The 12,514-nt window shown below is 49.6% G+C and overlaps 1 protein-coding gene across 1 annotated transcript; it reads left to right on the top strand.

The window, feature by feature from the left end:
* Positions 1-7,832: 7,832 nt before the first annotated feature.
* On the top strand, positions 7,833-11,170 carry DCTN3 (dynactin subunit 3). The gene is made up of 7 exons (XM_053457981.1): positions 7,833-7,941; positions 8,333-8,417; positions 8,989-9,075; positions 9,322-9,405; positions 9,867-9,925; positions 10,146-10,205; positions 10,820-11,170. The coding sequence occupies exons 1-7, from the start codon at positions 7,858-7,860 to the stop codon at positions 10,907-10,909; spliced, it is 549 nt and encodes a 182-aa protein (XP_053313956.1). The 5' UTR covers positions 7,833-7,857; the 3' UTR covers positions 10,910-11,170.
* Positions 11,171-12,514: the final 1,344 nt, after the last annotated feature.

Raw genomic sequence — 12,514 nt, forward strand, 5'->3', positions numbered from 1 at the left:
GGGAGAGAAGAGGTGAGGGGGGAGAGATGGCCATGGCGGGAGAGCAGAGGTGAGGGAGGAGAGATGGCCATGGCAGGAGAGCAGAGGTGAGGGAGGAGAGATGGCCATGGTGGGAGAGTAGAGGTGAGGGGGGTGAGATGGCCATGGTGGGAGAGAAGAGGTGAGGGGGGAGAGATGGCCATGGCGGGAGAGCAGAGGTGAGGGGGGAGAGATGGCCATGGCGGGAGAGCAGAGGTGAGGGAGGAGAGATGGCCATGGCAGGAGAGCAGAGGTGAGGGAGGAGAGATGGCCATGGCGGGAGAGCAGAGGTGAGGGGGGAGAGATGGCCATGGCGGGAGAGCAGAGGTGAGGGAGGAGAGATGGCCATGGCGGGAGAGCAGAGGTGAGGGAGGAGAGATGGCCATGGCGGGAGAGCAGAGGTGAGGGGGGAGAGATGGCCATGGCGGGAGAGCAGAGGTGAGGGGGGAGAGATGGCCATGGCGGGAGAGCAGAGGTGAGGGGGGAGAGATGGCCATGGCGGGAGAGCAGAGGTGAGGGGGGAGAGATGGCCATGGCGGGAGAGCAGAGGTGAGGGGGAGAGATGGCCTAGTCTGATGAGGGTGAAGTTAAACAGCAGGAAGGACGGCTTGGATGGGGATGAGCTGTCGAGGTTCACATGGTTTAGACAGGATGCTGGCTGAGAGTGATAGGAAGAAAGGGTGTACGCTTCTCAGAGAGCTTTTGAAGTTCGGGTACGAGGGAGAAGGTCTGACGGGGAAGGGAATTCAAGAGAAGGGGTGCAGCGCGGGGCAAATCCTGAATACGGGAGGGAGAAGGGGCAATGAAGGTAGCAGAGAGGCGCAGGTCGTGAGAGGACCGAAGAGGGCAGTTAGGGGGTATTTGCATAGGAGGGTAGAGATATAGGGGGTGCGATTATTAAAGGACTCTGTAGGTCAGGGTCAGCTGTGCCCCTTTAAATAAACATTTCCCCCTTGCAAATGCATGATGGGAGTAATTAATCCCCCATTTTTAGATTGCTCTCTAACTCTCAGCTTCTTCTTCATACACAAATGCATTGGCTGAACACACTCCCTGCTTGCGAGTGTGCACTTCACTCACCACCAGTGAGTCCCCCCTCCCCCACACACCTGCTCAAAAAGCGCTTCCATTGATCTAAATGAGAGCATTTTCCTGCCACAAAAACCAGACGGGGGTCTATTCACTAAAGGGAGAGATTTTAGGAGATGTGCTTCATTATGTTCAGCCCCAACGACCTTCTCTAGCAGGAAGTGCTTGGCCAGCCCTGTATAATGTATAGTTAAATCAGCGAGCTGCCCCCTGTATAATGTATAGGTAAGTCAGTGATTTGAAGTATGCATTATGCAGGGCCTGCTCAACCCTTTTTGCTAGTGACGGCCTTCATAATGAATGGTGAAAGAGTTAAAACCAGAACTCTCCTGGCAGCTCTCCCTTTTAGTGAATAGACCCCAGGCTGGCGCTCTGACACGCTGCGTTGGCGCTGCTGTACGGGGCAGTCGGTGCCACTTTAATCCACAGCCCGGGGCACAGACCCAGAACCCTGTCTCTTGCGGCAAATATATGACACTGTTAAACCTCTGCAACGGCAACATACGGGTTACAAAATCAGATGGCAAGAGTAGGATACAAAGTATTTACATCAGAATTCCGGCGGGCAGACAGAATGCCGACTGCGCTCTTCCTTATATTTCCAAAAAGCGAATAATTTATGTTTGTTGCCTAAAGAACCGAAATACAAAAGCGCCCCGGGCCGCGCATGCTCCTCATTCTGCTCCCCGTGGAAAGGTAAAGTGCCGACATCTCCTGTTCTTATGGATGGAATGAAAGGGTTAAACCATCAAATTGTTGCAGTCGGCGCATTAAATGATGTTTTCCTGCCCTTTTCACCTAACGAATGCGCTAAAAAAAAAAAGAAGAAGAAGCCATCGACTGATCCACCTGGCTTTGTGTAACGCGGAGTATCGACCCTTCGCGGCCGTGTATCTAACCGCGGCTAAACCTCATCGGACGGCTCGGGTTATTTCCTGCAGGATTAATTATGGGTATCGACAGGCGCCGGCGCCATTTGCATGGAGGCCGTTAATGAGAAGGAATTGAGCCGGACTTGTAAAGAAAATCCAGAGGACGAGAAGAAAAGCCGGGGCGAGGAAATCAATTCTGATTTGCACTGTAGAGCTGGTGGCATCTGAGAGGCTTCGCGAGGTCCTATCAATCCCGGTGACCTCGTTACACCGACGGCCACCTGCCCGGACCCCGGCCGGGGGCATTCAGGCTTTGAAGGCACAGAAGACCCTTGAAGACGTTGCTGAAGGGCAAAGGAACGATTCAGCCCCAAAAACGCACAATGAAAAGATTTTATACACGGGAGGAATACGAGATAACGCGCCATTAACCCCTTCCATTCACTTACACAAAAATAAAAGAGAGCTCTGACTAATTCACGATAAAATACAATCGGGGTGAAATTATCTCCAACCCATGCAGTGTCTGATACCCCCTAACCGGGTTATTTTGGATCAACAGCAACAAATGAACAGATATAGGAAAGGCTGAACTTTGATGGACGCCGGTCTTTTTTCAGCCTATGTAACTATGTAACGATTTCTAGGAGCTACGGCTGTATCGGTGTCCGGGACATTGTTACGTGTTCCTTATGTGTTACACGGTAACCGCGGTGAACATGTTACCGCGCCGTGTGTCACTTTGCACAGATAAATGAGGTCGATACATTTTGTTGAGCCTAGAAACCTGCCGGCAGATTAGAAGCATTTAGTTCGATCTAGTCCAGTTTTACTTTACCAAGAGGGTGGTAGATGTGTGGAACAGCCTCCCAGCAGAGGTGGTAGAGGGTAATACAGTGAGGGGATTAAACATGCATGGGATAGACATACAGCTCCTGAATCTAAGACGATTAAGGTTAAGGTTTGAGTCGTTACAGCAGGAGAAACGGGCGACTAGACGGGGGCCGGATGGGGGCCGATTTATATCTACAGTCCTTATCGCACCTGCCTTTTATTATCATGTAAAGCGCTGAATAAATCAGAATACACGCATACATTCACATGGAGCCCAGATGTTTTTGGTGAGGGGGGCAGATGGGGTAATAAAGCCGGAATGTGAAAGCAGAACGGTGAATAAAGATGATGATATTACGGGTGTTTCCGGTGCCGGATTCGGTTAGGCGGTGAAACCACTTTACCGAATACATTACGGTGACGCCATATTCTTCCTCCATCACCGCTCCTCAGCGCCAGTCGCTCCACCGGCTCCCCGTACCTCCCAGAAATCAAATTAAAACTCCTGACCTACAGAGCCCTTAACAACGCTGCCCCCTTCAGTTCTACCCCCCATATCCAAGTACCCCCTAACTGCCCTCTTCACCTGCGTCTCTCTTCTTACCCCTTCTCACTCTCTCTGAAAATCTTTCTTCCCCAAGAATAAATAAAGCCGTCTGAACGCCCAACAACCTCTACAGATCATCGGACCGACCGACTCATCCCCGTCCCAGCCGTCCTCACTTAACCCTAAACCACCGAATAGATTGTAAGCTCCTTTTGTACCATTTTTTATAGTATATATTATATATATTTTTTAAATAATCCCAGTGATTGTAACAGCGCTACAGAATATGCTGGCACTGTATAAATAAACGTAACGAGACGCATTCATTAATAATAAAACGACGGCTGCTTTTTAATGAAGGGAACGAGCCGTCATTTTGCTCACATAATTACGGGAGGATTAACACGTTATTTATTCCCTGCGACTCTCCCCTCCCTGCCTGACCCGAGTTCAGACAACGGGGAATTTCAACCAATAATAACAGGTCACCCACGACTCCTTTAACCCCTTAAGGACCGTACTCTATTTTCTTTTTGTACCCTTCGTGACAGTCACTGTTTTAAGATGTCCGCGTTGCTCGTGTTTAGCTGTCATTTTCTTCTTTCTAATCTTTTTTTCAGGGCAAGAGCTTTTTTTAGATACCATTATTTTGATCGTATCATTTTATTTACTATAAAAAAAATACATAAAATATGGTAACAAATCACATTTCCTGATATTTGAAAAATATTTGGACTCATCTGATGGAAAAACCTGCTAAGTAGATTCTACTATTTGTCCTGAGTTCAGAAATACCCAATGTTTTTATGCGTTTGCTTTCTTTTGCAATTTATAGGCCAATAAGTAGCGCTTTGCTATTTCAAAACCATTTTTTTTCAAATCTCGTCATTCAGTTTTTCCAACTTGGAGTTTTGACATCTGGTGATTCTGACCCGTGTCTTATTTTGAACATCATTGAAGAATACATTGTTTTCTTTTTTATTATTATTTGGAGAATTCTTTTAACGTATTGCTACATTTAATTTTATTAACTATTTTGATTCTTTTTTAATTTATTTTATTAATCACATTGTGATTAGTACGTTGGGCTCCATTGACTTGCATGTTTAATTTTTAGTGGGTGCCAAAATCTCTCACATTGGTGCTTGCGGCTCCTCTATGGATCACAGCGAGTCCTGGGGTAGATTTTCGATGTCGCTGAATTCCTTAATAACAAAGCATGTTATTATTATATGTTATTTATATAGCGACAACAATCTACGCAGCGCTTAATACAATCCATATATTAAAGGGATCTGACAAGACCAGAATTGACAGACTACGACAAACCGATACATTAGGTGGACAGACTCGGCTCGCAATCTTACAATCTAGTGGGAATAGGGAGAGAACAAACATAAGGCACAGAGAAAGGGTGAGAGATAGTGTGGGGGGGTATCAGTGACGGGTGAGAGGTAGTGTGGGGGTATCAGTGATGGGTGAGAGGGAGTGTGGGGGTATCAGCGTTGGGTGAGAGGGAGTGTGGGGGTATCAGCGTTGGGTGAGAGGGAGTGTGGGGGTATCAGTGACGGGTGAGAGGTAGTGTGTGGGGGTATCAGTGATGGGTGAGAGGTAGTGTGGGGGTATCAGCGTTGGGTGAGAGGGAGTGTGGGGGTATCAGCGTTGGGTGAGAGGGAGTGTGGGGGTATCAGTGATGGGTGAGAGGGAGTGTGGGGGTATCAGTGACGGGTGAGAGGGAGTGTGGGGGTATCAGTGATGGGTGAGAGGGAGTGTGGGGGTATCAGCGTTGGGTGAGAGGGAGTGTGGGGGTATCAGTGATGGGTGAGAGGGAGTGTGGGGGTATCAGTTATGGGGCGGCTTCTCTGAAGAAGTGGGTTTTGGGATTTTTGTTGAATGTCGGCAGGGAGGGTGAAAGCTGAAGGTTCAGTAGAAGTAGATTCCAGAGATATGGGGCAGCTCGAGTGAATAGAGGTAAAAGGAAGCAGAGATATAGGGCGGTAGTTAGTCAGACGGGGTCTGAGGAAGGATTCTTTAGAATGGGTGTGATTAGCGCATGCTTGAAGGCTGATGGTACAGATCCAGATGATAGAGAAATATTAAATAGGTGGGTAAGTGATGGACCAAGGGATGGACATAGAAACTTTGTGAGGTGTGATGGATGGGGTCGAGGGGACAGGTTGTTGGGTGAGAGGAAGAAAGAAGAGTGGCTACCTCATCTTCAATTTTACGGGAAAAGGCAGTTAGTATGGGAGGAGTGGAGAGAGTGGTGGTGGGTGGTGTAGGAGGGAGTTGTAAAGAAGAGAGGTCTACCCCAGCCCACGGTGGCAGACTCGCTCATTCCACTTTTAAATGTCTGATGCTCTGTGCACACGCAGCGCCAGCGGAGTAATTTATCTCATGTTCCTTTCCAATACACGGGGCCAGAAAGGGAGAAATATAGTTTCCCTAATCCAGGGAGCGGATCATGGCCCCTCAATAGCATCGCCATAAAGCGTCAGCTCAGAGTGGTGTCTGGATAAAACCAGACATTATTTTATACAGTGCTGGGGGGGTTATATTACTGTATACAGTGCTGGGGGTTATATTACTGTATACAGCGCTGGGGGTTATATTACTGTATACAGCGCTGGGGGTTATATTACTGTATACAGCGCTGGGGGGTTATATTACTGTATACAGCGCTGGGGGGTTATATTACTGTATACAGCGCTGGGGGGTTATATTACTGTCTACAGCGCTGGGGGGTTATATTACTGTCTACAGCACTGGGGGTTATATTACTGTATACAGCGCTGGGGGTTATATTACTGTATACAGTGCTGGGGGGTTATATTACTGTATACAGCGCTGGGGGTTATATTACTGTATACAGCGCTGGGGGGTTATATTACTGTATACAGCGCTGGGGGGTTATATTACTGTATACAGTGCTGGGGGTTATATTACTGTATACAGTGCTGGGGTTATATTACTGTATACAGTGCTGGGGGTTATATTACTGTATACAGCGCTGGGGTTATATTACTGTATACAGCGCTGGGGGTTATATTACTGTATACAGCGCTGGGGGTTATATTACTGTATACAGCGCTGGGGGTTATATTACTGTATACAGTGCTGGGGGTTATATTACTGTAAACAGTGCTGGGGGTTATATTACTGTATACAGCGCTGGGGGGTTATATTACTGTATACAGCGCTGGGGGTTATATTACTGTATACAGCACTGGGGTTATATTACTGTATACAGGGCTGGGGGTTATATTACTGTATACAGCGCTGGGGGTTATATTACAGTATATAGCGCTGGGGGTTATATTACTGTATACAGCGCTGGGGGTTATATTACTGTATACAGCGCTGGGGGTTATATCACTGTATACAGCGCTGGGGGGTTATATCGCTGTATACAGCGCTGGGGGGTTATATTGCTGTATACAGCGCTGGGGGTTATATTACTGTATACAGCGCTGGGGGTTATATTACTGTATACAGCGCTGGGGGTTATATTACTGTATACAGCGCTGGGCGGGTTATATTACTGTATACAGTGCTGGGGTTATATTACTGTATACAGTGCTGGGGGTTATATTACTGTATACAGCGCTGGGGGTTATATTACTGTATACAGCGCTGGGGGTTATATTACTGTATACAGCGCTGGGGGGTTATATTACTGTATACAGCGCTGGGGGTTATATTACTATATACAGCGCTGGGGGTTATATTACTGTATACAGCGCTGGGGGGTTATATTACTGTATACAGCGCTGGGGGGTTATATTACTGTATACAGCGCTGGGGGGTTATATTACTGTATACAGCGCTGGGGGTTATATTACTGTATACAGCGCTGGGGGTTATATTACTGTATACAGCGCTGGGGGTTATATTACTGTATACAGCGCTGGGGGTTATATTACTGTATACAGCGCTGGGGGGTTATATTACTGTATACAGCGCTGGGGGGTCCCCGACTAGCTGATGATTTAAAAACCAAAACGTCCTCGTCTTCTTCTCTGATTGGATAAATGGACAAAAATACACGGAGCTTCTAGAAAAGTGGGTTTTTGGCGAGGAAACAGAAGTGCAGGGATTGGGAGACTGGCCTAAGTAAACAGGGACAGTTGGCAGTTAAGTGTTAGCAGGCCCTTAGTGCTCATGGGTCAGGATGCTAGGACTGCAAAGGGTTAAACCCCCATTAATGGCGAACAGATGAAATAAAAAGGTCCCTCAGATGATTTAAAAAATAAATAAAAAATAAAACCGAAACCCACATAGAGGGGAGGAAGACCCGCTAAAATAACCCCGGGGAGGGGCGGTTTTCGGAGATTCGACTCCGGACCCCATTACAGCGCGCGCCCCAGCTTCGGACAGTCTCTCAGCCGTAGTGACGTCTTTCCCGCGCGCCACAGTCAGTCTGGTAGCAGAGGGTGTCGCTTGGCAGTGACGCACTTCCTGCTGCTCCCGGAAGTTTGGGTTTGGCTGTCAGGGAGGATGGCGGAGCTGCGGCAGATCCAGAGTCGGGTGCAGGAACTAGAAAGGCGGCTATACGGGGCCAGTGGGGCCCAGCCGAGGAAGGTGCGGAGGGGGATGCTCTCTGTATCTGCCGGGGGGTCCCGCCCCGCGTGCCCACATCCCTCCCGGGGGTCCCATTCTGTCCCACCCACATCTTTCTTTGCGTGTCTGCGGTTATTATATTATATACACACTCGTTATTATTTGGTTTATGTATCGCCATCGCGTTCTGCAGCGATGTATTTCTGTGAACATTGATACTTAACGTCACGCAGAGGTCTCCCCGTGTGATACAGAGCGGGGGGTGAATACAGACACGGCTCCCGATGTTGTGTTTTTGTGTAGCGTGTGCTCCGGCTGTGTATCCGTCCGTGTATCCGTCCCGTGTAACGTGTGGGAGGGATCATGCCCCGCGCAGCCATGACGCATCACGGGACTCTGCTGTGTTTTGCAGGTGGCAGACGGGCTGATAAAAGTCCAAGTGGCCCTCGGGAATGTTGCCGCAAAACGGGAGAGAGTGAAGACTCTGTATAAGAAAAGTAAGTGCTGTCTGTATATGGAGGGCCGGGTTATTACCGGGACCCCGCGAGGGCCGGGTTATTACCGGGACCCCGCGAGGGCCGGGTTATTACCGGGACCCCGCGAGGGCCGGGTTATTACCGGGACCCCGCGAGGGCCGGGTTATTACCGGGACCCCGCGAGGGCCGGGTTATTACCGGGACCCCGCGAGGGCCGGGTTATTACCGGGACCCCGCGAGGGCCGGGTTATTACCGGGACCCCGCGAGGGCCGGGTTATTACCGGGACCCCGCGAGGGCCGGGTTATTACCGGGACCCCGCGAGGGCCGGGTTATTACCGGGACCCCGCGAGGGCCGGGTTATTACCGGGACCCCGCGAGGGCCGGGTTATTACCGGGACCCCGCGAGGGCCGGGTTATTACCGGGACCCCGCGAGGGCCGGGTTATTACCGGGACCCCGCGAGGGCCGGGTTATATGCGTACCTAAACTGCGAGTCACGATAAACCACATGCCGTCTCTGCCGGTAGTTATGTTAATACATGGAACTCAATCCTCACATTTGCCGTTTCACTAACTGCCGGTCTCTGTTAGTTGATGACCTCCTGAAGTACCTGGACCCGCAGTATATCGACAGACTTGCCGTCCCTGATGCCATGAAGCTGGAGTTCATCCTAGCAGGTAAGTGTCCACTCACTAACCTCTCGATAGTCCAGAGGCCGCTGCAGTGAGTCGGTTTAATACATCTGTCTCGTGTCAGCGTCTCTTACGTGACAGCTATTTCATGTCGGCTGCTCCGTGATGATAGTAAGAGAGGGGCTGATTGGTGTTACTCTGTCATGTGATGCTGGACACGCATGTGGGCAAAATCCCTTTCCGGTACCTATCCTATGGCTCATCCCGCTACGTGTTTCTTTTCACCCACAGAGGAGCAATACATTCTGTCCCAGACATCCCTGCTGGAGCAGCTACACAGCCTGCAGCCCTTCCTGGACAGCGAGCACATCAAAGGTAACGTAGCGTGTCATCAAAGGTAACGTAGCGCGTCATCAAAGGTAACGTAGCGTGTCATCAAACTACACAGAGGGGGTGGAAAGCAATGCCCCTCCTCCAGAACTGCAGCGATGATGTTTTCCCATATTTTCCGCGTTCCTTCTTTGAAGTGAGCAGCTTACGGCTCCATTTGGTAACTATGTCCTCACTGAAGAGCGAGAAGATGCAAGATCCGAAGCGGGCTCGGGAGCTGCCGTGGGAGACCAAGCCGCTTACTGTAGCAAGAAGCACAATCTGCGAGGAGCCGTGACGTTTCTCTGTATGAAATTTGCCCAATTTAGTAATCAGCAGAAATGAAGAATTTTAACGTATGCTCCGGTCTAGAAATCAGAACCTCAATAAATCTCTCTGCTTTAAAGTATATACAGCGAAGCGTGACCTCACTGTGTGACCTCACTGTGTGTGTAATTATTTCACAGCCGTCCCGTCTCAGGCTTCCAGGCTGCAGGCGCTGTCTCAGGTCCACATAAAGCAGCAGGTAACTGCAGAGTCCGGTGGAATGGGGGCATCGAGGGTATTTTAGGGGATCCCTTTAAATCGTCCCCTTTGGCTATCGATCTCCAGACGGGGCTTCCAAAGAACTTTATCGGGAGGAGGGTTTTTGGTGTGGGGGGGTCACATATTAGTAACGTGTTTGGCTGCCTGAGGGTTGGAGATTTGTAGTCTCCGTATGAATTCTCTGTGTTTTGCGTTTCCAGGACCAGTGTCAGGAAATATCTGATGAGACCAAAAAACTGCTGGAGGATTATAACAAGATGGTATCCTTTACCGGCGGCACCTCGCCGCTAACGTCTGAGATTACGGAGCCGTCCGCTCGCGGCAAGCGTTCTAAAGATACGGGCGGCTCGTAACGCGCATGAGATGTTTTCACAAAAAAAAAACCCCAAAATTATGCTGATGACAGAAAACTTACTGGAAAGAGTTTTATCAGTTATTAATCCCGATATTAGCGGCTGTTATTAACGTTCCGTTAATGAGTGTAGCGATCGCGCCGGTTATTACCGTCCCCTCGCTTTGCCGGGACTCCGGTCTATAACTGGAACAGAAACGTCACAAATGGGTTTAGTTTTCATTCCAGCTGGCAGGGAGTTTGTGAAAGCAGGTTGTGCATGCGCTAGGAAGCAGGGCGCTGAGAATTCATCAAGGCGGTAACTCCGCAGCCTGTGGCATAAAGGGGCTGATCAGTGACTCGTTTTGGTGCTGGTTATAAAATGTGGTGCAGAGCGTCCTAGGGAAGGGAGAGTCCGGGTGCATGCGGGGGTTCTGCATGCGCAGGCGGCGGTCGCTTTGACCCGTGCGGCTGGGCGCAGGAGCTCGCAGTCACCTGTTAATGTGTGATTTATAACAGATCGCTCCTTGACTTCATCCTCAGACCGTCCTCCTGTCCAAGCAGTTTGTCCTCTGGGATGAGACTCTGTCGCAGCTGGAAGCAGCGAAGCGAGTGAAGGTGGCCCCGGAGTGACGGCCCCCCGGAGACCCTACGTAATCCACGGCCCGGTTACCCCGATATTTATAAAGGAACCCCACAGTTTCCTGTCTTCGCCGCGTTGGGGTTGCTCGTTCTGCATCACACGCGACGATTCTCTCCTTTTATTTATTAACTCTGTAACGCCGTGGATTTTTTTTGGGGGGGGGGGTAAGGAAAGTCCTCAGCTGTACTCATTAACCCTTTGTGTGCCAGAGGTACCAGTGCAGTATCCCCCGTACCCCACAGGCAGTCCTTGCAATAGTGAATTGCAGCTGCAGTTATTTTTTATCTCTCTCTCAAATCTCCATGGAAACGGTTCTGTACCCCGAGATGTGGCCGTTCCCCCACTTTGCTCATCCCTCCTCATGTTCAAATCCAAACGCTGTCCCCAGGACTCTGTCGAAAATAACGTGTTTGGTTTACAAGCGTGTCAAAGCACGGAACCGGCCCTAATCGATCTGAAACATTCCGCTGGTTGCTATGGTGACTGCAGCACTTAAACTCCACTTTGACATGAAATATTTAGCTGGAGCAGGTGACAGAAGGATTGTGGGGTGTATTGTCCACTCCCATGACACCCAGCAACACACTATGGGGGGTATTGTGTGTAAACCACAATCTCCTCAATGTATTTTGTGTTATCGCCATAGCAACCAATGAAATATTCCCGCTTACCTCTTTCTTCATCACCCCTCTGTGGCCGTCAGAGGCTCGTGGCTCCTGCGCGAAGTTTATTTGCTCGTGTGGACTGACATGCGCAGCGTCGCTGCATTCTGATATAAACGAAATAAAGAAAGCTCTGTTACCCAAACAGGCTCCTCGTTGCTGACGTTTTTATTGCCCCCCGGGGTGGGGTTAAGTGGGTCCCTTGGATTAACTGATCGTCCGACACAAACCGGGGGCCGCATCCCACCAGTGAATAAAACACATTCTGCTGCGGTTTGGTTTTAAAAATCCCATTTCAGGTAAAGAATTGCCCCGCGATGACGGAAACGCATCGAATGGAGACTTTCCGTTTCAAGGCTGTGCGGGGGGGTATGGGGGGTTCTTGCGTCCCCACTCAGAAAGCGGAGAGCCTTGTGGTTCAGATGGTTACGTTGGAGATTTTCGCACCGAGGAATCCGGCTCGTTACGTTGGCTCTTACCGGTCTCACCATTTAGTAAAAATCACAGTAGGTGAAAGGGTTAAATGCTGTAAAACAAATACCGAAACCACCCAGAAAAGTAACAGTAACCCGTGTGTTAACCCTTTCACGGCTGGGCTGTGGTGTTTCTTACCTGTAAAGAAATGGAAGATCACAGAAGGTATTTCGCGTTGCTTTTCTAGAACCCAAAACGCTTCTTTCCCGAATAATTGTTACGTAGCGGCTGAGCCGGGTCATGTGACGTCGGCCGTCATCATTATGAGTTTCTGCGCATGTATACAGAGCTACCTGTGCCTCGGACAATAAGAGTATTTCCTCCCAGCTTGGATTTATATTGTGACCCTCGTGTTAGAACCCTATGACATCATATGTGCAGAAGAGCATCCGATACTACCCTGCCACCGGACCACCGGGGTGAACATCTCTGGTTACTGGGGGGAAATGTTCCATTCAA

Source organism: Spea bombifrons, chromosome 1 (assembly GCF_027358695.1).
Source record: "Spea bombifrons isolate aSpeBom1 chromosome 1, aSpeBom1.2.pri, whole genome shotgun sequence".
In the NCBI taxonomy this organism is placed as follows: domain Eukaryota; kingdom Metazoa; phylum Chordata; class Amphibia; order Anura; family Pelobatidae; genus Spea; species Spea bombifrons.